The 25864-nt window shown below is 38.7% G+C and overlaps 2 protein-coding genes across 4 annotated transcripts; both read right to left on the reverse strand.

Moving 5' to 3' along the window:
- Positions 1 to 481: 481 nt before the first annotated feature.
- On the reverse strand, positions 482 to 25622 carry LOC135234939 (uncharacterized). 3 transcript variants are annotated; one of them, XM_064300075.1, is made up of 6 exons: positions 25197 to 25622; positions 24228 to 24323; positions 1843 to 1911; positions 1694 to 1753; positions 1468 to 1530; positions 482 to 1271 (listed from the first exon to the last, which is right to left on the reverse strand). In XM_064300075.1, exons 1-6 carry the CDS (start codon positions 25492 to 25494, stop codon positions 1258 to 1260), a joined length of 600 nt encoding a protein of 199 aa, XP_064156145.1. In that variant the 5' UTR covers positions 25495 to 25622; the 3' UTR covers positions 482 to 1257. The 3 variants fall into 3 exon arrangements, with proteins under 3 accessions (XP_064156145.1, XP_064156147.1, XP_064156146.1); XM_064300077.1 differs by lacking the exons at positions 24228 to 24323; positions 25197 to 25622 and adding exons at positions 2981 to 3076; positions 3932 to 4012; XM_064300076.1 differs by lacking the exons at positions 482 to 1271; positions 1468 to 1530; positions 1694 to 1753; positions 1843 to 1911 and adding exons at positions 22326 to 22494; positions 22679 to 22741; positions 22897 to 22953; positions 23043 to 23111.
- On the reverse strand, positions 6824 to 10430 carry LOC135235031 (Fc receptor-like protein 3). The gene is made up of 5 exons (XM_064300228.1): positions 10242 to 10430; positions 8411 to 8704; positions 7998 to 8294; positions 7295 to 7458; positions 6824 to 6838 (listed from the first exon to the last, which is right to left on the reverse strand). The coding sequence occupies exons 1-5, from the start codon at positions 10270 to 10272 to the stop codon at positions 6824 to 6826; spliced, it is 801 nt and encodes a 266-aa protein (XP_064156298.1). The 5' UTR covers positions 10273 to 10430.
- Positions 25623 to 25864: the final 242 nt, after the last annotated feature.

The raw sequence follows: 25864 nt of genomic DNA on the forward strand, positions 1-25864 counted from the left end.
ACGAAATGACGAATCAGGTGATGAGATTAAAGATGAGAAAACATCAGGACGAGGGGGGTAACGTATAAAAAGTGCTGTGTGATCTACACGGTTAAATCAAAGCTGAGAATAAGCACTTTAACCACATGTGAATTGTTTGATTACGAATCTAAACTTGTGGAATGTTGCTTTACAGGCATTTAGCAGACCCTCTTATCCAGACAACTTTTGACATTGCATCCATTTATACAGCTGGATATGTACTGAAGGAATGCAGGTTATACTGAAGAGCAAGTACCCTGTAACAGCAGTGTCCTACCTGGGAATCAAACCTGTGACCTTTCGGTTGCAAGACCAGTTCCCTACCCATTATACTACACCACTGTCTTTCGATTGCAAGACCAGTTCCCTACCCATTATATCAAAAAGGGCTGTAATTCCTACCCTAATCACCCAATATGGATGTAAATGCCTTCAAATAAACACAATCTGCACTTTATCATCATATTTACATATTTTTATTGTGCTGGAGTACAGAGACAAAATGACAAAAAGTGTGCCACTGTCCCAATGCTATTTCATTTAACCATATCTCTAAATACATGAAAAGAATACTAGTTAGCAAATGCCAACTCTTAAACATTGACAAAATTACAGAAATACGAAAGGTTTGATTACTTTAAATTAGGGGTTCTCAACCCAGGTCCTGTTGATCAACAGGGTGCATCCAGGGCCGAATTAAGATGAATGGGCCTCGGGACTAGGACAACCTGTACTACTGCCTGGATGACCCTGTGCATTAATCCAGGCCTGGCTGTGCCATTGTCTGTTTTCAGGAGCCAATTTAGATTCAAGTAACCACATGAGTTGGATTAACTGTGTAGTCAACTACTTTAACTGATCAATTAAGCACTGGGTAGCAATGAAAAGGGGGATTCAGTATAGCCCCACAGGACCTGGGTTGAGAACTCCTGGATAAGAAGCTTATTAAATTATTTAATGCATTTTCATCAAGTTTCATCAACTTCAACAACAATTTTCCACAACACAGGACCTATGAGTATTGGAGATTTTACAGGATTACTGTGGAAACTATAAAATCAGAGCAGGAAATGAATAGGGTGGTTCAACTATCATTATTTAATGTGCAACATATTGACCTTAAAATACATATGATATGAAAACATATAGTAGGATATAGTGGCATGTACCTATAGCGAGAATATATTCCCTCACATATGAAGGTAAGACTGAGTGAATATGGATCCCTGTGTCCAATTATGCAGTAGGACCTGCAATGCAAGGATTATGCACATCATTTTTTTGAATGCGTGATCACAACATATTATCAATAACTGTTGCACTTAAACTTATACGATTTTAACAACACACCTGCAACAAAAAAAAAACACTTTAAACAAGTCACTCACGGAGAGTGATCACGGAGAGTGATGATGAAAAATCACTTAGAGTTAATTATAAACTTACCTTGGTTTAATGGTTTTAACTGAACGGCTGAATAGAAACTGTGCTTCCCAACTGCTTCAGAACCTGTTGTCAATAAAGCAGAGGGGTTAAAGGAAGAACCTACTGAGTTTGAGCTCCACAGAGCATGTGATGTTTAAATGGACGCAACGTCTGACAGTTTGTGAAAGTATCGTGGCTTTTTAGTTTAGTGCCAAAGTACTTGTCGATCACAGGTTTCTGTCCTGACCTTCTGTTTCTGTGGCAGGGTCTATTTCCTCATATACAGCATTGGCTGGTAATCCATGATCTGGAGAAGAGAGCAGAGAAAGGTGAAGATTCAACTCACACGTGGCACACAGTGTGAGCGGACGAGAACTCAGAAAGACCGGTCCTCACCTGCGCTGATGTAGTCTGCATTTACCCTGGAGTAAAACTCGCCCCCATCCGGCTGATTTTTAATTCGGCCTTTTCACAAACATAAACAATGGCAAACATGCAATAACACAGAGAATTGTCAACATAGAATAATTGGAAATAAATAATATAAAAATACATCAATAAATCAGGAAATTCATTTTAAAAAATTCATTTTCAAATTCATTTTCACTATGAGTGTCTGAGTGTACGAGTGGTGTGTGTGCCCTCTGATGGACTAGCGACCAGTCCAGGGTGTATTCCTGCTTCTCGTCCAATGCATGCTGGGATAGGATCCAGCACTCCCCATGACGCAAGCCAGGAATTAGCGGTTAGATATGTTAGATAGTGGATGGATGAGTTTATTTTCATGTTTATTTATTATTTTATTTCCATACATATTTCTCTATTCATTTTCTTTTTTCTTGGAATACATGTATTCATCTATGTCCAGAATTTCTTTCAATGTTTGAGAAACTGACTTCTCTATTAAAGTACTTGCTCACATTGAGAAATGTTGTCTGTTGTTCTGATTGCATGGAAGGGCGGAACTTCACACTTGATGGGCCAACCAAGGCAAGTTGATTGACAGATTGTGCTCATCAAGAAAAGCAGAAATAAATAGAGAAATATATATGAAAACAAAAGAATAAATAAATGTGAAAATCTGAAAATTACTCGAAATTAAAGACAAATATAATTACATTTTTTTACACGTCTTTGCACATACATTTACATTACTATATTATTTAATAGATTTATTTATGTACTTTTAGACTATTTATTTTTAGATTGTTTTATTTATTTTTATTTTCCACATTTATTTATTTATTTGTTGATTAATTTATTTATCATTGTGGCACTCTCTGTGTTCCATACTACTCACCTGGATCAATGAATACATAAATAGAGGAATGAACTGAATACAATAATATAATGGTCAAGAAACTATAACAATTAAATTTAATTCCATGAGCACTTCAATGGGTGATTTTATACTTCTGAATTCTCATGCTTTCATCATTTACTTGCAATGCTGATATTATTAGACAACTTTTAAAGTGTAATGTGTAAATAATAGCGTAATGTATGGACGTGTTCAATGAGTGCTACTACACACCTGATGTCCTGCATTTCTTAGAGCGTTGAACTGCCAGCACCACCAGGGTTATGAAAATGATGACAGAACCAGTAAGAGCCACAATAAAGTACACCCCTGCAGTGGAGGTAGAAGAGCAAGGTTATGTGAGATAAAATATAATATTTCAAAAGTTTTGAAATCATTTAAACGATTCCAATTCCATGGCAAATATTACAAAATTGTGCAATTTATTTATGTTAGGAAATCATTTAGAATAATTTGCTTTGCTGCATTTGTCATATTGATAAACATTGCAAATATTTCATTTTGCTTTTTACATACAGTGTTCACCCCAAATTTGTTCACACACCCTGATAAATTTGAGAATCCCTGCAAAAACTACAGATAATGAGCTATACTGTGCAATGGAGATTACACAATTTTAAATAGCAATTGCAGAGAAAAACACCAGTTCCAATCAGGTTTGGATGGACTCCTACAAGCTCAGACCAAGTCTGAAGGACTGAAAACTCAGTCAGACCTTATGTGTCCCAATCATGAGCTATGAGACAACTCAGGTAGAGCTGGTGCTGGTATTGAGAATGGGTGTGAATATTGTGACACACATCTCACAGTGGATAATTACATGTTGGCATGCCTTCTTTGTTCATTTTATGAAGGGATTAATATTGGGGCATGTGTATATTTTCCATTTTCATGATGACTTGATTGTAGATATATATAATATATATATATTTATTATAATATATATGTATAGTCATTCAGATTCAGTATGGGAATGAACACAAATAATACACAGTTTAACACATTTCATTTACATTTCTGCTTTATATTTTATATCTTAAATCAAGAAGTCAAGTAATATTAGAAAATAATATGTGAGGATCTATAAAGCACAAGGGTACAATGGATATTTAAATGGATTTAACCCTTCACTTGTCTGTGGTCTCAATTATAAATTGAACTTACTGATATTGCTTGTCATGAAGCCTTCACTGATGAGGGAGTAGTACGGTCTGTCTGTTCTGTTCCCACTACATCTATATTCACCATCAGCAGCTATCCCAGAATTCCCACTGTGTGCCTCTCTCCAGTGTTTGGTTTACATGAGATCTGTGTTCCGTCTCTGTACCAGGTAGTTCCAGTCAGCAGAAGTAAGCCCTGAGCTCACACCTCATTGCTAGAGTGCCTTTAGTGATGAAGACCCCATCCATCCTTCATCCAGGTCACTACCTCCTGAGCAAAGCTGCAAGATCATACATTGCTTATCATCCAACTCAACGTGTTATACGGGAAAAAGATACAGACATGGAATCTATAATCCACTAGGCCTTACATTGCATGCTTAATAGCAGAAAGTTACTGTAGTTGGAGTGAATGGTCTCTCTCCTATCCGTGCACATGATAGCAAAATAGGAATTCCTCTTCACATTGGTGGACAGCTGATGAAATTCATTGCCTTCTTAATAGGTTATGTAGTGTGCTGTACTCCAGTTTATAATACGTCAGAACAAGTTGGTATTTGACATCAAAGTGAGTAATCAGGCAGGCTTTATAACCAATAGGAGCTTGCGAGTGAACTCATGAGTGGAACAATTACCATGGAATTTATGCCTAATATGTATTAGGTTGTTTTTTATTATTTTTTATAAAATTACTCACCCATTTTGTTCAGGACTAATAACTCAACAGGCCTGACACACAATCGTGCTCTAAATTGTGTTACGGGTAAAAGTAATAGCAGCAATTTATTCATCCTATCAACTGGCCCCACAGCCCTGCAGTGAGGGGTAAGGCTGTGATTCTGTGAGTCCAGCACGTTCTCATAAAAAATAACGACTGGGCTTCAGATTTATCACAGAAAGTAGTTATATGACATCATGAATTAATCTGCATATTTCAGTGTCTTAAGTGCATTAATTTGCATATTTATCCCTGCTCATTATATTCCCATTGTGCATGAGAGGCAGCTGATTGGCAGCTCTCTCTCACTCCTCTTAACTCAATTATGGCACCAATAACTGCCAAATGTTTTTTTTCAAAATCTCAGTAAAGGGAACAGTATTTACTTGGTTAATGTAAGGCAGTGCAAGCCAGACACACACAAAATTGTACATAGTGGCAAAGAGTTTGCAGTTGAAATGTGGACTGTGGACATGCAAAATAAATCATATTTACCTCGTACAGTCAATGTAGCAGAGCTGCCAATCAGAGAGTGTACAGATGCTCTCCTTGTAAGTTCTCCTCTGCAGGTGTACAGTCCAGCATGTGACTGATCAGCAGAGAGGATTGTGTATGTGTCTCCATTTACACTGCTCGAGTTAGCCTTGCCTACAGGAAACTCCCGTCCATCTCTGTACCATTTATACTTCCACTCTGCAGAGCTGCCCTGAATTACACACCTCAGAGTCACTGTTTCATTGGGGAAGACCTCTGTCCATCCAGACTGTACGATCAGATATGTTTGAGGTAATACTGTAATCAATACAATTTTAATTATAAACTGAAAATATCATGAAACACTCATGTTTTTATTAAATTATTAAAGCACATGAATCAAATCCATATTCTACTATTTTAATCATTCTCACCAGATATTTCTAAAGTCAGAGGATCACTGTAGTCTGAGTAAAAAGGTTTTCCTCCTCTTGCAGCTCTACAGCGGTACTCTCCACTGTGGGCCAGAGCAGCAGAGCTGATTGTGAAACTGGACCCATCAGTCCTGCTGCTGTCAGTGTGTCTCAGTGTGCCTTTGTACCAGAGATACTCCCAGCCAGCAGGATCTCCCCCAAACCCACAGCTCAGGGTGACTCTCTCTCCTGTGTACATCGCTCTACTGGGGGGATTCTGGGTAATAACAGGTTTTGGATTTCCCCCTGATGAAGGTAAGGTATGTGCTCAGTGTCATTTAGCATTAATATATACATTCTCCATCACATAAAAGACCATATGTAGGGCCACCAGTATGTCTCCACCATGTGACCTGCAGGGATTTAAACGTGTAATTCACTGCTTATCCTCCAGGGGTCCCCATATGCACTCAACAGCATAGTCAAGTAACTGTTCAGACAACTGAATTTCTAATTCAGCCATTTATAAAACTTTAGTTGATCTAATTAATTAGGTAATGTATGAGTTGATCTAATATTGTGACAGTCAGGCAGGAAGGTGAACATGGATTTATTTTAAAGTGCTAAGAAAAGTATAGCTTTGAGCCAGTGGTCCACCCTTCTGGACCTGGAGAGCCACAGGGTTTGCTGGCGTACATTGTTATTCAGCACTTGACTAGTATAGCAATTGATCATTTAAAGCAGTAGATTAAACAGTTAACTCAGGTTACCTGCTTACTTTGGTCTCAATTGGTCGCTGATCTTAAACAAAAAAACAAAAACCAGCACACTCTGTGGCTGTCCAGGACCAGGATTGAGTATCGCTTACGTAAAAAGCAAAACGCATCCATATGAAGTAGGGGTGTCCAATCTAATCCGAAAATGGACGGTAAGGGTTCAGGTTTTTGTTTTTGCCCAACTCTATGACACCAGATTCTACTTAAAGTCTTGACTGAAGACTAGGATTAGTCCCATAGTTGGATCATGAGCATATATTTTTTATTTAACTTTTTCCTCTAAGTCAAACATTGTAACTGCTCTCATTTTTACTGTGGCTTCTAACAATACCTATCATGCCCCTGTACAACATATAGAAATACTGAAACGTCTATTTTAGTAAATAATCAAATTTAATTTAACATGTGTGTTGCATGTAAACACTTCAGTCAACCATCATTTGTGCTTAATTAGTGACAATTAAATTATCAACTAAGATGTCTGAGGGGGCTTAACAAAGAGGTTATAGTGACCTCTAGGTGGCGGAGGACTGAAGTACAATGTGAGAAAATGAGTAGACAAACTGGTGTCCCTAATCATATGATTAAATAATGAAGCAATTGTCACAAACCCATCAGACACATTTAACATAAATTGTCCATGGAAAGACTGGATAATGGTATTCTGACACCTGTACTCCAAAATGGCAACTCACAGTAATTCAGAACAAGACACATCAGATCATAATATTATACAAAAGCATATTTCTTGGTCCAAATAATATTGCAACATTGTTTTTTTCTTTCTCAGTTTTGTCTAGAAATAAAGAACACATGACATACAAATTGTTGAGAGAAAATAAAGCATATTTACCTCGTACAGTCAATGTAGCAGAGCTGCCAATTAGAGAGTGTACAGATGCTCTCCCTGTAAGTTCTCCTCGGCAGGTGTACAGTCCAGCATGTGACTGATCAGCAGAGAGGATTGTGTATGTGTCTCCATTTACACTGTTGGAGTCAGCCTTGTCTACAGGAAGCTCCCGTCCATCTCTGTACCATTTATACATCCACTCTGTAGAGTTGCTCTGAATTACACACCTCAGAGTCACTGTTTCAGTGGGGAAGACGTCTGCCCATCCAGACTGCACGGTCAGCTGAGCTTGTGGGAGAGCTGAAAGTTTAAAAGACAGTTTATTGCTGTAAATGGAAGGCTTCACAAGATACCTGCTTTCAAATATGCATTCCGCTCTTTCAATGGTTTTGAAAATATATCATAATTACCTCGAACACTCAAATTAGCAGAGCTGCCAATCAGAGAGTGTACAGATGCTGTCCTTGTAAGTTCTCCTCTGCAGGTGTACAGTCCAGCATGTGACTGATCAGCAGAGAGGATTGTGTATGTGTCTCCATTTACACTGCTAGAGTCAGTCTTGTCTACAGGAAGCTCCCTTCCATCTCTGTACCATTTATACATCCACTCTGTAGAGTTGCCCTGAATTACACACCTCAGAGTCACTGTTTCAGTGGGGAAGACGTCTGTCCATCCAGACTGCACGGTCAGATGTGCTTGAGGTAATACTGTAAATCAATACTATTTTTAATTATAAACTGAAAGTATCGTGAAACGCTCCTCATAATTTTAGTAAATAATTAATAAATAAATCAAAGCCATATTCGACTAGTGTAATAAACTATTGTAATAATTCTCACCAGATATTTCTAAAGTCAGAGGATCACTGTAGTCTGAGTAAAAAGGTTCTCTTCCTCTTGCAGCTATACAGCGGTACTCTCCACTGTGGGCCAGAGCAGCAGAGCTGATGGTGAAACTAGACCCATCAGTCCTGCTGCTGTCAGTGTTGGGCACAGTGTGTCTCTGTGTGTCTTTGTACCAGAGATACTTCCAGCCAGCAGGATCTCCCCCAAAGCCACAGCTCAGGGTGACTCTCTCTCCTGTGTAAATTTCTCCACTGGGGGCATTCTGTGTAATAACAGGCATTGGCTTTTCCCCTGATAAAGGTAAAGCATGTGCTCAGTGTCGTTTCTTAGCATTCATAAACATTAACAGTCTTCATCACATAGAAGATCATATTCTGTAAAGACTGAAGAAAACCTCCAAAACTCACCAGACACATTCAACACAAGTGTTCCTGGGAAAGACTGGATAACTGGGTTTTGTCCTCGTTCAACCTGACACAGGTACTCTCCACTGTCTGACTCTCTTACAGAGTGCAGGATGTGCTTTTGTTGGCTTTCAGTACTGCGGGCATAGAGGCCCTCTAATCTTCCCTGGGTGTTTCTGCTCCATGAATATCTCCAGCCAGACCCTTTCCTGATGTCACAAGCTAAGCTAACAGTTTCTCCTGTGAACATCACTGAGGCTGGGGGATCTGTGACTATGACAGCCTGAGGACGATCAGCTGAAATGGAGATCATTGAAGAGATGTTGTTCAAACGTTTTATTTCTTATCATTTGTTGAAGCACAAAAAGAACCACTATTTGAGGGGAGTCATTTTAATTTACACTACTCACCAGAGACTGTTATTGTATGGATGTTACTGAAAGCTTGCTTATTTCCTTTTACAGCTTCACACTGATACATTCCACTCTGTCTCTCTTTCACATCACTCAGGACCAAAACGGACACAGAGCCGTTACTACTGGAGGCTAAAATTTGTGTTAGACCCCCCTGTCTGTGTTTGATCCACGCAAATGTCCATCCCTCAGATTCAATAACCTGACAAGTGAGAGTAATTGTCTCTCCTGGGAACACATCTGGCCATGGAGGATTAGCAGTCAGACGAACAGCAGGACTTGACTGTGCAGCTGAAACAGTTATAAAAGACAGAATCGAACAGTTTTACAATGCAGAGTTTAGTTTAATACATAGTATCAATGCACATACCGTATGGTTTCTACTTCTAAATTAAAATTAAAATGAACTATGTTACATTTTCTGAATGCACATTTTTCCTAAATGTAACCTAAATATTTCCTCATATTTTTGCATTATTAATATTGCAACAACAAACTTTGAGTCTGTCAGAAAGAATGGGTTTTGGAAAGTTGTCATGATCTTTATGAATTCTGGTTTATAATTGCTGTGCATGTTCCACAAATCAAATGCATGGTTATTATGTCCCTGTCAAAATATAGATCTTAGGAACTTAATATCTATACCTATGTGTTCACCAAAAACCACCAATGCTGTGGCACCTGAAACAGGGAGAAAGAAAAGTAAATTGCAATGTCTGATCCAGTGTGAATGAATGTTAGTATAAAATTATTTTATTACACTCTCAGTAAAAACGGTTCTTTGGCTTGTCTTCATAGGGTAACCATTTTAGTTCTCATGGAACCCTCTATGGTTGGTGTGAGAAATGTGAAAGCCCCCAGATTGAACCATTTTGCCTGACAAAGAACCCTTGAACTAGTCAGGGTCCCTCCATGGAGACACAGAAGAGCCTTTTTGAACACTTTTTTCTGAGAGTCTATTTTCACATTGAAAACTCCAATCCTTTTTTTTTTTTTTGCAATGCTGTATAATGTTGTCCAGTTTTTCAGTAGCTAAATGTTCTTGACAGTAAGTTATTTTCACTCACTCTATCTTTCATGCGGTGTGCTAACTTTATAAGCTCACACCAGTTCAGCGATGAATGAAGTGTGATTGTTCAGACACACGTTTGAAAGTATGTGTTGCATGTTTTCATAAAGTTAATTGTGAAGAACTATGCCACTTTCAAAGTATTGTGCAGTCAAATTTACAGATTAGCAGTCACAATAATACTCAGCAAGACTTCTGCCCATAACAGGAATTATACATTTATTCAGATTTTCCACAACATAACTGTTTTTGTAATGTCTCACATACTATACGTATTACGCATTGTAATAATAATTCATATGTTACCAGATAATTATTGCTTGAAATTGTTTATTAAAATTCTTCTACTTACAAAGCAGAAAGAACATGGTGTCCGGCTTCATCCTGATTACTAATACTGTGTAAATGCCACACTAGAAACCACGAGGACGTTTTTGTTCACCTCAGTTTCCACAACCCTTTGCAAAGAGGAAATGCAACAGGCACAGCAGTGACACAGCTGAAAGAAATGCAGTGCCTGCATGTAGTTGTGGTCTCTTCGGGCTCCTTAGAAAAATGCAGAAATTCATTTAAAATGGGTGCAATGACTTTAAATCAGTTCTTCACAATATTGTGCTTAGGGTGTAAAACCTTTACTTTGTACGATGCTGTGTTTGTTAGGTTTGCGTTGTTGAGTTAGAACAGGTATACTCTGTGATCTACTGTTGTGTGTGCTTGGTGCTTGTAAACACAACAGTGCAGCGTGTATAATACATCTCTGCTGGTTGTTTTATTGAGTTTTTCTATGGAATTAGTGGATTGGGTGAATGCACAACCACAATATTAATCATTTTGCAGTTAATTAGATTTCAATCAGGATAAGTCACACATTTATATTACATATTTTAATGAATATGAAATGTAATTATTTTTGGTTTGGCGCTGAATGCATCTGCTTTAGGTACTTCTGTGCATGTACCAGCGTGCACTAACCTATTAGACAGGGAGCACGATACACCTCCCCCACTAACAGGAGGAATGTCAACCCCCGCCCCCGCCCCCCAAGTACCTAGAAGCAGATCCAATCAACAGGTGTAAGCTGGGTGATGGAGGGTGGCCAGCATTTCTGTGAGAAGCAGCAAGTGGAGCATGCAAAAGCAGCATGGGCAATGAGCAGCACTGGAGAGGTCTGACTGTAGGTTTAAAAAGGTGCTCTATTTGTGAGGTCTGTATGTGATATGTTGAGTATGAGAACATGTAGTGATGTGTGTATGTGATTGGTTGAGTATGAGAACATGTAGTGATGTGTGTATGTGATTGGTACTGAGGCTGACCAATGGTTGGCTGCAGCAAGACATTTTAAGAATGCAAAGAGTTCCATAGTGGCCATGTGTCAAATCAATCAATATTGTGGGTGTCTTGATTTTTTGGAAAATTAAGAACCAAGCTGCTCCCTTTTTATTCTAAGCAGTGTGAAAGAGAAATTTTAATTCCTAAGACCACAAAAAAAAATCCTTTTTCTATTTCAGATTTAATTCTGAGATGAATTATCCTCCACACCTGAAACTTTCATCTTTAAATTTTAGTTATTGATTTCACCTTTCTGTAAATGGTACAATGTACAAGTTCTAAGACCAAGTGTTGGTTATAGCTGCTTTTTAATCGTTGCTGTTTTGACAGTAATGCGTTTTTGAGAGGCAGCCATGATTATCTGTTATCTCACAGCACTGCTATTGTTACCCAGTGCCCTGCTGCTTATATTCAAACTAACAGAGAAGCTTTTTACATTACATTTATTTAGCAGACACTTTTATCCAAAGCCACAGGTTACAGGACCTATGCTGCATGTGAAAAGTGAAGTGCCGTCCAATGAGTTTGGAGGCATTTGGTTTTATCTGAGCAGATAAAATGTTTCTGTAGACATCAGAATTCATTGTTCTACTTCTGTCTGCAGTCACATCATCGATGAAGACAAGTGAGCCCGTTCCACTGGCAGCCATACAGGCCCAAGCCATAACACCCCCTCCACCATGTTTCACGGATGAGGTGGTATGCTTTGGATCATGGGCATTTCCTTTTTTCTCCACACTTTCCTCTTTCCATCACTCTGGTAAATGTTAATCTTTGTCTCATCTGTCAACAAGACTTTGTTCCAGAAGTCTTGGGGCTCTTTTAGGTGCTTTTTAGCAAACTGTAATCTCGCCTTTCTGTTCTTCAGGCTTATCGGTGGTTTGCATCTGGTAGTGTACCCTCTGTAGTCCTGCTGGTGTAGTCTTCTATGTATAATAGGCTTTGACACATCTACACCTGCATCCTGGAGAGTGTTTTGATCTGTTGGGCTGTTGTCAGGGGGGTTTTCTTCACCATAGATAGTAAATGGACTGCATTTATATAGCGCTTTTATCCAAAGCGCTTTACAATTGATGCCTCTCATTCGCCAGAGCAGTTAGGAGGTAGGGGTTAGGTGTCTTGCTCAAGGACACTTCGACATGCCCAGGGCGGGGTTTGAACCGGCAACCCTCCGACTGCCAGACAATCGGTCTTACCTCCTGAGCTATGTCGCCCCATAGTATTCTCCGGTCATCCACTACAGTGGTCTTTTGACATAATTGAGTTCACCAGTCGTTTTTTTCTTGTTAATGATGAACCAAACTGTTGACTTGGGCACGCAGAGGGTTTTTGCAATGTTCCTGATTGGTTGATTTTCATTTCTGAGCCTTATGACGGCCAGCTTAATTTGCATCGACACTGCTGTCTTCCTCATGTTGTCACATCCCAACAACAATCTCCAAAGGCAATTGCAAAGTCTAGAATCAAGACTAGACATCAACAGCTCTCTTCTGCATTCACTAACGACACAAATGAATACACCTGCCTAACGAAACACATCTGTGAAGCCAATTCAACAAATACTTGTAGTACCTTAAAATGGGGGGACCATGTACAAAAGGTGAATGGATGAAAATACCCTCAAATTAAAGCTGACAGTCTGCACTTCAACTTCATTGTCATTGTATCCTTTCAAACTCAAAGTGCTAGAGTACAGAACCAAAATAACAAAAGCTATGTCACTGACCAATGAATTATGGTGCTCACTGTAGATACTGAAAGTTCTCTTATACCTGCACTTCTGGAAGCAATTGAACACACCTGACTAATTAGATGCCGTTTGTCCCAAGCTTTATTATTTATAAGAAGGGATATCATTTTTAGATGGTGAAACCAAAATGTATAAAAGTATACATAGTAATAGCAATAAAAGCTGAGAATCTGTACTTTAACCACACGTGAATTGTTAAATTGTTAAATTGTGGAGTACAGAGACAAGTTAAGAAAAAAATGTCTTTGTTATAGATCATTATGGAGCTTATATATATATATAACTAGAGTAGAGACTCATCTTAAACAGATACCAGTAAAACCGTATTGCACCCTACAGGCAAGGTGATATGTGTGCTTCCAAATAGAAAGACGCTACATTGACAAAATTTCAAAGGCAATAATAAAAAAAACCTACATATAATATTACAGGCATTTAGCAGATGCTATTATCCAGAGCAACGTACACAGCTTTTCTGTATACAGTAGCATTTACATCCAATTATACAGCTGGATATACACTGAAGCAATGGAGGTTAAGTACTTTGCTCAAGGGCACAACGGCAGTGTCCTACCCAAGAATCAAACCTGTGACATTCAGGTTGGAAGACCAGTTCCTTACCCGTTACCCTTTACCTTTGTTTTATTTTATTTTTGCATTACCTTCATTATTTTTAAATAGAACACATGAGCACATCCTCAAAGCAGGCTTTTTACTCCCTTTCTTTTGTGTGTTACAATTTGCCACTACTGTTTAGTTTTCTGTGTTGGTACTTTTCTGTTATAGGTTGCAGGTGGTCAGGCAGTTTTCTTGTTTAAGACATTTTTAGATGGTTAGGCCAGAAAGTCAACTGTGGTTTCTTTTAGATTGGAGAAGCCTGGATCTGGTCTGTTTTCTGCCTGAACCATCCTGTTCAGCCTACATATGGTACTGTGTTCTGTTTTGTTGTCTCATTGTTTGTAATAAATCTTCTATTTTTGTATATAGATTTTGACTCCTTGTTTAGTTTGTTATGTTGTAGTCCCTGGTTATTGGAACTTCAGTTGGCTTTTGGGACGTAACAGTGTCCTGTCAGGTAATCGATCCAGGGACCTTTAGGTTACAAGACCAGCTTCTTACCCATTGTACTACTCTGCTGCCCCAATTATTTTCAGGAGCCATCTTGATTGCTCTGCTCTTAACACCAGGAGCGCCGGACCATTTCCTGGCATTCAAATAACTTTTCACGCGGCCAGGGTCAAATGGCACATTAGCCTTCAAACTGGAAATATTCGCATTGTTCGCTAGATGGCGCTTATTAGACACGAGCTGACAAAGGTTGCCAGCCCATTGTCCTAATGAAATATTTGCGAGATTTTAGACTGTCAGAGTATCAAAGTTATGTTTTAGTTACGGCTCGGCATTCTAGTCAACACATTGTTGCAATATAAATGTATTTAGAATAAACAGTATGTCTGTATGAAGAGAATGAGTCATGAAAAGCTAACAATAAACAGATTGTAGGGAGGTCAAACCTGTTTTTCAAAAAACAAATTTGACAGTTTATTCTTCATGCATAATATCATAAATGCTAATAATCAAATAGGCTAACAACATATAAATCGCCAATTTGCCAGAATATAACTGTAATACGATTTTTAAAATTAGCCGCTTCCCTCCGCATGTGATCACTGATCACTGTCGTTGGAGGGAAACGCATCATCACCCGTGCGAATTTTTCTGTTTTATAAAAATACATGTAAAAAATATTGTCGTTCAAACGAGTTTTTTTCCGGTGACCAGAAAACATGTAGGCTAGGCTACACTCATAGCAAGCAGGTCATCGCTGGCTGTGACTATTCGACTGGGGATTCGAAATCCAAAGTCTCTTATTCATCGTAGGCTAATTACAAAAAACACCCATTCGTAACACTGAATAATACCACAATGTACATAAGACCATGGCAAATATATACATGCAAGAATCCTGTTGTTCAAACGAGTTTTTTCCGGTGACCAGAAAACATGTAGGCTATACAGGCAAGCAGGTCATAGCCTAGCTAGCTGTGACTATTCGACTGGGGATCCAGAAGAAGTCTCTGGAAATCCAAAGAAGTCTCTTATTCATCGTAATTACAAAAAACACTCATTCGTAACACTGAATAATACCGCACTGTACATAAGACCTTAGCAACCAAGTGGGATTTCAAAACTGATTATCGCTTCAGCGCACACACGCAATATTTAAAATATTTTAAAATAATATAAATAATGATACATTTATTCCTGGTTATTTGACGTGATTCTTGCTTGGGCTGACAATCCTATGATAGTGTAAGAAAATTGTTCATTACATGTGCCGATCATTAGTAACATTAGTGGTAGCGACCTGTTTCTCCCGATTGGTAACTGTAAATGTATTGCTGAAAGTGGAATAGTAATTATGTGGGCAATTAGTTTCATAAACTCCATAAACCCTATCAATGGTTGCGTGGACATGGTAAAGCACAGAGACGCCTATATTCCCACGCAACGCATCCCGATAGTTTATGCATGTGCTGTTGCATCTACGCAGACAGCGTGAGCAGTCTTCTAACACAGTTCCTAACGTGCAAGGCTCTAATTTTTGAATATGAAACAAGGTCCGAACCTGACTAGAAATAAGTAAAACTTAAAAAACAAGTAAAAATGTGACACTTGTATCTTTGTTTTGGGCATGTATCTTTTTACTACTCAGTAGGCCTAAAAGGCCTACTCATGATAATAGCTTCAAAAAAACTACCAGCTATTCACGCACGATCGTTCACGCTCATCTATTGAATCGCCCCTCACCCCTCCCCCAGCACCAGAATACTGAATTCTTTAGCTGCCTTTAGCGAAACCAGAGCTGATAGTTTTTTCTCTATGGCCCCGAGTCAAACTCAGTAGGTGTGAATGTTCAGCTTCGCAGAGAGGTGTGATTTTCTTCCTCTTCACGACACCAGTGATGACGATTGGAGACTTCACCTCAATCGACCTAACTTATATTTTCAAAACCTACATTTTCAACTGTGAAAACAATATTTAAAAATTTCCATTCAATCTATGGATAAGCAAAGGTATTTATTGATATCAAATCAATAAACAAGAAAATCAATATAAAACATTAGTAGGCTAAATGTTAATAGTAAACATAAAACATCAGTAATAACAAGCCCAAATCCGCAATAGCTGCGACCGCGCATGCATCCACAGGAGGACACTTTTGTGGACCAACTGACCAACAAACTAAAGAGCTGCTGGTCGCCTATATGCCGCGGAGTTTGTAAGCTTAGCTGCCTTTGCCATCATGTGATTTGACATTGCAAGTTTGGTCGATAGCACATTGCTCAAGATGCCGTCTCATCTTTATACGTGCATGCATGAATATGTGCTTTCGTTTCTAAGTAAGTGAAAAATTACGGTCAGCATAACCATGCTGTGCCATGCTTCGCTAAAGCATCTGAAGTTTTCTGTGTTCTCGGGTGGGGGAGGGGTGAGCGTTGAATGTCCCATACAGATCAGTGGTCTTACCCTTACCCTTAGATTGACATGTGAATGTCCCACTTGAGAATGGTTCACTTGTGCTACGTGTGAATGTTTGAAAGTTGATATCTCTCCAGGGAGAGATAAAATGTTCTATTTGTCCGGCACATAATAGTATTATGTTATGTTAGCCGACTCAAAAATAATACAAGTATTTTGCTTAGCCGTAATTCGTTACGCTACAAAGTATGCCTTGTATTACTTTTAGTTACGCAGCAATCTCTCGCTCTTGCTTATACTTTTTTCTACATTTTTATTCTTTTTTTTCCTATTTAGTTTACTGTTTAAAAAAAAAGATTTTTATTACTAGTTTACTCAACGGAATAACAGCATACACCACACGAACACATCACAAGACACTTTTCACATTTGAGAAATCATTTTTGATTGTAGGCTATGTAATAGTTACATTTATTGTTCTCTCAAGTAGCCTAAAGGTTAATACTACGTTTTTAAAAAATTGTGGAGTTATACATAATAGCAACTGCAAAGCCTAGCCTAACCGGACATCGTGTCACCACTCGCGTGCTTCCACAATGATTTTTTCCCCCCAAAACCTTTACTCCCTGAAACGAATGTCCCCTATTTCCTGGTCCCTCAAAAGCCAAATGTGTCACGTCACATTTTTACCTCACAGAAAATAGGATATGATACAGCTATAATTTTTTTAGCATATTTTGAAAAGTAGCCTACGTTCACCATCATCTGTAATTTGGCATATATATATATATGTGTGTGTGTGTGTGTGTATACATCAACGAGCAAGGTATGCTTGATCAGAACTCACAGAAAGTCCACTGATAACAAGTGCACTAAATAAACGTAATCCGTCTGGGATAAATGCATAGGAAATTTGCCGAGGGAACCGATGGCAGAAGAAACGTCCGAGTTGGTGTACAAAAAGACGTCTTCACTGAAACACTCTATAAATAAACTAATTAACAGCCGAAACAAACCATGACTAAATATAAACTAACAAACTACGCTATGATTCAAATATATTTTTATCATGCTGTATCGTAGTGGTTTCTTTATTTTAGATTGTTTTTGCAATAGTGTTACAGTTTGTAGTCCTAAAACCCGGAAGTAAGTTGGCATTGGGTTCTCATCAGATTTCCAATGCATTTTTCCCGTGGGGATTTAGTTTTCTGCCGAAAGTAAGGTTTGTGGTGAACGTAAGCCTAAATGAGCTTCACGATTGTTTGTCAACCGTGGATGTCTAAGCTGTCATGTGCTTTTGAAAAGTAGGCTAAGTTTCTATATTGAAACTACAAGAGCGGTCACATTTTTGCAATAACCACTCTGGTTTTACTAGCTCGCATGCACGCTGAGCGTCGAACGCTAAGCGTGAGTGAGCGGCGAACCCATAGAACTCGTAAAACAAAACGTGAAACTGTTTTAGCCATAGATTAACCATAGGTCTTATTTTCGGAAGAAAACTAAACCCCTATTGGAAAAATGCATTGGCAATCTGCCGAGGGAACCCATGGCGGAAGAAACGTCCGAGTTGGCCTACAAAAAGACGTATTCACTGTAACATTCTATGAATAAACAAATTAACAGCCGAAACAAATAGCGCTTCGAATATATTTTTATCTTGTTATATTGTAGTCGTTTCTTTAGCTTAGATTTAGTTTTTGCGATATCATACGCAGCATTGTTGTTGTACGTGAACGTGTCGCATTCAGTCATTGTGCACGAGAATGGGTGTGTGTGTGTGTGCATGTGCTTGTGTGTGTGTGTGAGACAGTCAAACAGTGTAATGTAATATATTTTTATATGTAGTTCAAGGTGACTATAGACTGTTCAACAATAATTGACACAAATGTGATGTTAAACACTTAGCACTGTTTTTACAGACTACAAACGGTGTTAGGGATTGTTCTCACAGCTCTCTTTCCGGAGTGGTTGCTCTGGTAACGTGCTAATCTATTTTTAAGCTGGCACTATCAGTGAGATACACCAGCAGCAGATCTCAAAGGCTGCGCTGAAACGATTAAAGGCTGTGTGGTCGGGCACTGTCGCATAAAGCAACCAAGCGGAAAACGTGTGCAGAGTGACAGAGGACATGGGTTTTTTTTTGTTCATTTTTTTTTTTCAAAATTCTCCATCACAAGCGTCTACTTTTCGCCCAATACCTTATAATAGAGGCAGTTGCAATTACCACAGAGTAGGCAATGCAGTTATCTGATGTCTAATGCGAGAATGAAGCCTCATGACACATTTCTGTGATTTCCAATTTGTAAGTAATCTTTTTGTTTACTGTTGTACTGCTGTCTCTTTCTCCATTTGATGTTTGTAACTGATTTGATGTTTATCTATTGTCTTGTGTAACTTCATAACTTTGTGTTTTATGTCAGGTCCCCCTTGCAAAAGAGATTTCGATCTCAAAGGGTTTTTCCTGGTTAAATAAAGAAATCTATATTTCATGTGAATATGCAGAAGTTGTGAAATAAATGAAAGAATACATGTATGGTTAAGACTGACTAAAGTGACATTATTATGATTTTATATATTATGCCTTGACTCTTACTGATCATGATATGATAGGTCATGCAATGCTTCCATATACATACAGACCTAACACACGTGATCTGGCCGAACAATGGTGTAACTTCATCACTCACTCAGTCACTCACTCAGTCACAGACATTCGCATTTGTAGGGCTGGCCCCCCTGTTGCGGTCCAGCCAATAAATGAAGAATACATCAGTGGTGGCTGGTGACTCAAAAAATTGGGGAGGACAGGAAAAAAACCAACCCATGGCGTCATGTTATTTTACACTAGTTGGCTACTTATCTCTACTTTCTTATGTTCAAGTTATGTTATGTTATTATGTTCAAATGTAGCAATAATCCAACTAGCAACCTAATGCAAACTTACTATACAACTAAGGTAAGTAATGCACCTGAGGTGTATCCCCATTCTTCATAAGGAACAACTATGTCATATTATTTTATAAAGTTTGTTCTGCAATGTCAATAAGTTTTATTAAAGGAAAAGGTTTTGTGTCTGTACCTCAGTCTCTCCTTGAACAAGGTTGTCAAAGTTTCCAGTTGTAATGCAGTGCCAAATTGTTTTGGAAATCAAATTTTGACTTGTCTGGTGTATTCCTTATTTGGTCACCACCAACCAATATTTTAATAATATTTTAAAAATAATTTATAGAGAATGCCTGCTGTACAGTTGAACAGAGCATATCTGTGTAGTTGCTCATTTTTACCACTAGGGTGCACCAGGAACCAGAATTCTAAACTGCTGGATATTGAAGGGACAGTTCACTTTCTGAATTTAATGGTGCATTATTTCAGTTACAGTGTACTGTAGCATTTTTGTGTGAAATGAAGGATGTGTTTTAAATGTAGAAGTTTGTGTAGGGACATTTGGAAGTGTGCGGATTTACCATCGGTCCACAGTCTCATTCTCCTCCCTCTGTCTCAGTGCACAGATTTTCCCGTCACATAAAGAATACAAATTGCATAATGTTCAAAAGCATTTGAAATCTGTAATTGAAATACTGCCCGTCCCTTTGTGCTGAACTGTGGACATGAGACCTAAATGCGAAACATCCACCGGGGCAGGAAACTAACTTCTTCGTCCGCCGTCCTCAGTGGCTGACCCACTGCAAAATCCCCCAGCAAGTTTCCCCTTCATACCAGTTTAGAATAGGGCAGGACCTCCGAGTGATGGGTTGGTTCCCTGCCAAAGTGGCTGGTAGAGTGGACCGACTTACCAGCCACAGATGAACCGCACCGGCATTTGGCTGGTGGCTGGTGTTGCAGTAATTCCCCACTCTTCTGTCCAGCTCTAAAGTTGTCCCTCTACCCTGGTCCTGGAAGGCTGCTGGGTGAGCAGATTCTCACTGTTACCCAGCACTCCATTGATAAATCAGAGCAGTTTGTTGCTGTTCTCTCACTTCACCATGTTTATTGGGTCTGAAATTATTTCTGTTTTTTTTTTTCAGGCTTTCTTCGCCCAGTTTGGAATTGCCAGTCGTGTTTGCGCCACAAACCTCACGCGTTTGGGAAAGTGCAGATAAGCGTGGTGATAAGTGGACCAGCAGCGGAGCCAGCAGCATGTTTGGCTATGACTCCGTCGTCCCTGAGGTCATTTTACTCTGGTTTCCATGTCTTTTCTCTTCCCCTTTCATACGGTGCGACTACTGATGTGTGTGAGAACAAGCTCAATAGGGGTGCTCCTGTGTGAAACACGTTATGATTTTTCATATGTTCATAATTGATGCTACATCCTCCAGATGGGGAAGGGCAAATTAAATGGTAGGGTAAGAATGTCCAAATGCAGATCCCACATGAATAACCACATATTCCAGACTAGAAGGATGCAGGCTTTTATAATGAGACCAGTCTGTCTTATACGCAGTGTACACCCTGCAAGTAGGGCCCCAACTCCCTCAAAAAGGGCCTCGCCTTCATCCAAAGGGCCCCAACTCCCTCAAAAAGGGCCTCGCCTTCATCCAAAGGGCCCCAACTCCCTCAAAAAGGGCCTTGCCTTCATCCAAAGGGCCCCAACTCCCTCAAAAAGGGCCTCGCCTTCATCCAAGGGCCCCAACTCCCTCAAAAAGGCCTCGCCTTCATCCAAAGGGCCCCAACTCCTCAAAAAGGGCCTCGCCTTCATCCAAAGGCCCATCTCAAAGGTACACAAAGGGCCTGCAGTTCTTGTCTTATGGTGATTAGATGGAATTATTACAAGTTATAATCAGGGAATTACGGCAACAGGCAGGCCGTCACCCAATCATTGCCCTGATGCACACATGAATATAAATGGAAACGTAAAGGTGGGATAGCAACCAAACGAAATGACGAATCAGGTGATGAGATTAAAGATGAGAAAACATCAGGACGAGGGGGGTAATGTATAAAAAGTGCTGTGTGATCTACACGGTTAAATCAAAGCTGAGAATAAGCACTTTAACCATGTGAATTGTTTGATTACGAATCTAAACTTGTGGAATGTTGCTTTACAGGCATTTAGCAGACCCTCTTATCCAGACAACTTTTGACATTGCATTTTTTTTTACATTGCATCCATTTATACAGCTGAATATGTACTGAAGGAATGCAGGTTATACTGAAGAGCAAGTACCCTGTAACAGCAGTGTCCTACCTGGGAATCAAACCTGTGACCTTTCGGTTCCTAATCACCCAATATGGATGTAAATGCCTTCAAATAAACACAATCTGCACTTTATCATCATATTTACATATTTTTATTGTGCTGGAGTACAGAGACAAAATGACAAAAAGTGTGCCACTGTCCCAATGCTATTTCATTTAACCGTATCTCTAAATACATGAAAAGAATACTAGTTAGCAAATGCCAACTCTTAAACATTGACAAAATTACAGAATTACAAAAGGTTTGATTACCTTAAATTAGGGGTTCTCAACCCAGGTCCTGTTGATCAACAGGGTGCATCCAGGGCCGAATTAAGATGACATGGGCCTCGGGACTAGGACAACCTTTACTACTGCCTGGGTGACCCTGTGCATTAATCCAGGCCTGGGAGTGACCATTCTGTTTTCACACAGATTTACCCAGGACTTGAGAACTTCTAACGCAGTAACACGGTCTAATGAATCGATTATCGGGAGATTAATTCATGTATTAACTCATTTTTACAGTATCTGAATTAAACTGGACAATGAAATATAAGTGCAGATGTAGACTTTTTAGCATTTCATAAGTCATCAACTTCAAAACAATTTTCACAACACAGGTGTTCCAACACTATTGAGTTCTGGAGTCATATTTACAGGATACTATGAACTATAAAAAGAGAGAAAATAGTGGTTCAACTGCATATCATTATTTAATGTGCAACATAGTGACCTTAAAATACATATGATATGAAAAAATATAGTAGGATATAGTGGCATATACCTATAGTGAGAATATATTCCCTCACATATGGAGGTAAGACTGAGTGAATATGGATCCCTGTGTCCAATTATGCAGTAGGACCTGCAATGCAAGGATTATGCAAATCATTTTTTTGAATGCGTGATCACAACATAATATCAATAATTGTTGCACTTTAACTTATACAATATTGACAACACACCTGCAACAGAAAAAAAAACACTTTAAACAAGTCACTCACGGAGAGTGATGATGAAAAATCACTTAGAGTTAATTATAAACTTACCTTAGTTTAATGGTTTTAACTGAACGGCTGAATAGAAACTGTGCTTCCCAACTACTTCAGAACCTGTTGTCAATAAAGCAAAGGGATTAAAGGAAGAACCTACTGAGTTTGAGCTCCACAGAGCATGTGATGTTTAAATGGACGCAACGTCTGACAGTTTGTGAAAGTATCGTGGCTTTTTAGTTTAGTACTTGTCGGTCACCGGTTTCTGTCCTGACCTTCTGTTTCTGTGGCAGGGTCTATTTCCTCATACACAGCATTGGCTGGTAATCCATCTGGAGAAGAGAGCAGAGAAAGGTGAAGATTCAACTCACACGTGGCACACAGTGTGACCGGACGAGAACTCAGAAAGACCGGTCCTCACCTGCGCTGATGTAGTCTGCATTTACCCTGGAGTAAAACTCGCCTCCATCCGGCTGACTTTTAATTCGGCCTTTTCACAAACATAAACAATGGCAAACATGCAATAACACAGAGAATTGTCAACGTAGAATAATTGGAAATAAATAATATAAAAATACATCAATAAATCAGGAAATTAATGAAGAAATATAAATGTATGTGCAATTTTTCTTTAATTATTTTTTAAATTAATTTTCTAATTCATTTTCACTATGAGTGTGTGAGTGTACGAGTGGTGTGTGTGCCCTCTGATGGACTAGCGACCAGTCCAGGGTGAATTCCTGCTTCTCGTCCAATGCATGCTGGGATAGGCTCCAGCACTCCCCATTACGCAAACCAGGAATTAGCGGTTAGATATGTTAGATAGTGGATGGATAAGTTTATTTTCATGTTTATTTATTATTTTATTTTCATACATATTTCTCTACTCATTTTCTTTTTTTTTTGGAATACATGTATTCATCTATGTCCAACATTTCTTTCAATGTTTGAGAAACTGACTTCTCCATTAAAGTACTTGCTCACAATGAGAAATGTTGTCTGTTGTTCTGATCCCATGGAAGGGCGGAACTTCACACTTGGTGGGCGAACCAAGGCAAGTTGATTGACAGATTGTGCTCATCAAAAAAAGCAGAAACAAATAGGGAAATATATATGAAAATAAATGAATAAATAAATGTGAAAATCTGAAAATTACTCGAAATTAAAGAAAAATATACTTACATTTTTTACACATTTTTGCACATAAATTTACATTACTATATTATTTTCCAGATATATTTATGTACTTTTAGACTATTTATTTTTAGATTGTTTTATTTATTTTTATTTTCCACATTTATTTATTTGTTGATTAATTTATTTATCATTGTGGCACTCTCTGTGTTCCATACTACTCACCTGGATCAATAAATACATAAATAGAGGAATGAACTGAATACAATAATATAATGGTCAAGAAACTATAACAATTAAATTTAATTCCACGAGCACTTGTCTGTTTAATGGGTGATGTTATACTTCTGAATTCATGTGCTTTTATAATTTATTTGCAATGTTGATACTATTATTAGAAAGCTTTAATCTAAGTGTAATGTATAAATAATAGCGTAATGTATGGACATGTTCAATGAGTGCTACTACACACCTGATGTCCTGCATTTCTTAGAGCATTGGACTGCCAGTACGACCAGGGTTATGAAAATTATGACAGAACCAGTAAGAGCCACAATAAAGTACAGCCCTGCAGTGGAGGTAAAAGAGGAAGGCTTTGTGAGATAAAAATATAATCTTTCAAAAGTTTTGAAATCATTTAAACGATTCCAATTTCATGGCAAATATTACAAAATTGTGCAATTTATTTTTGTTAGGAGAAATTATTTAGAATAATTTGCTTTGCTGCATTTGTCATATTGAATATTTCAAATTTGTGCATTTACATACAGTGCCATCCAAATTTGTTCACACACCCCTGATGAAGATGAGAAATGCTGCATAAACAATGCAGATAATGCGCTATACTGTGTGCTCAATAAATGGAAGAATTATACAATTTTATAATAATAGAATTGCCCAGAGAAAAACACCCGGTTCCAATCAGAGTTTGGCAGGAGGACCGGCTTCAAGCTCAGACCAAAAGTCCAGAAAGACCTGGAAAAATTCAATAGTCAGTGACCCTTCCCATGTGGTCCCCAATCTCATGAAACGCTATGTAAGACAACTCAATACAGAGGGGGTGCTGAGTATTGAGAATGGGTGTGAATATTGTGACACACATCTCTTACTGTCTTGATAAAATTATCTAATTTTGAGCATGCTTTCTTTGTTCATCTTTATCAAGCAAGGGCATGACTAATTTTGGAGGGCACTGTGTATATTTTCCCTTTTTTTATGTATGCCTTGATTGTAAATATACGTATAGTCATTTGGATTGAGCATGGGAATGAACACAAATAATACAAAGTTTAAAACATTGCATTTACATTTCTCCTTTATATTTTATATCTTAAATGAAGAAGTCAACTAATATTAGAAAATAAAAAGTGAGGATCTACACAAGGTTACAATGGATTTAACCCTTCACTTGTCTGTGGCCTCAATTATAAATTGAACTTACTGATATTGCTTGGCATGAAGCCTTCACTGATGAGGGAGTAGTACGGTCTGTCTGTCCTGTTCCCACTACATCTATATTCACCATCAGAGGAGCTATCCCAGAATCCCACTGTGTGCCTCTCTCCAGTGTGGTTTAGTGAGATCTGTGTTCCGTCGCTGTACCATGTGTAGTTCCAGTCAGCAGAAGTAAAGCCCTGAAGCTCACACCTCATTGCTAGAGTGCCTTTAGTGATGAAGACCCCCATCCATCCTTCATCCAGGGTCACTACTGCCTGAGGCAAAGCTGCAAGATCATACATTGCTTATCATCCAACTCAACGTGTTACATGGGAAAACAGATATAGGTCATTGAATCTATAATCCACTAGGCCTTACATTGCATGATTAATGGCAGAAAGTTACTGTAGTTGGAGTGAATGGTCTCTCTCCCTATCGTGGCATATGATAGCAAAAAAAGGGAATTCCTCTTCACATTGGTGGACAGCTGATGGAATTTGTTGCCTTCTTAATAGATGTATGTAGTGTGCTGTACTCCAGTTGTAATATATCAGAACCAAGTTGCTGGTAGACATCAAAGTGAGTAATCGGGCAGGCTTTATAACCAATAGGAGCTTGCGAGTCAACTCATGAACGGAACAATTATCTAGGAATTGTATGCCTAATACTGTT

The sequence above is a fragment of the Anguilla rostrata genome, chromosome 11 (genome assembly GCF_018555375.3).
Source record: "Anguilla rostrata isolate EN2019 chromosome 11, ASM1855537v3, whole genome shotgun sequence".
Taxonomy (NCBI): Eukaryota; Metazoa; Chordata; class Actinopteri; order Anguilliformes; family Anguillidae; genus Anguilla; species Anguilla rostrata.

Coding starts and splice junctions, on each gene's coding strand:
- LOC135235031 (XM_064300228.1), bottom strand. CDS start 10,272: ATGAAGCCGGACACCATGTTCTTTCTGCTTT. Junction 8,295..8,410: donor ACTTGTGTTGAATGTGTCTG/GTGAGTTTTGGA, acceptor TACCTTTATCAG/GGGAAAAGCCAATGCCTGTT. Junction 7,459..7,997: donor TCTGACTTTAGAAATATCTG/GTGAGAATTATT, acceptor TTAAACTTTCAG/CTCTCCCACAAGCTCAGCTG.
- LOC135234939 (XM_064300075.1), bottom strand. CDS start 25,494: ATGTATGATCTTGCAGCTTTGCCTCAGGCAGTAGTGACCCTGGATGAA. Junction 1,912..24,227: donor TAAGAAATGCAGGACATCAG/GTGTGTAGTAGC, acceptor GTTTGTGAAAAG/GCCGAATTAAAAATCAGCCG. Junction 1,531..1,693: donor CCCTGCCACAGAAACAGAAG/GTCAGGACAGAA, acceptor TATTGACAACAG/GTTCTGAAGCAGTTGGGAAG.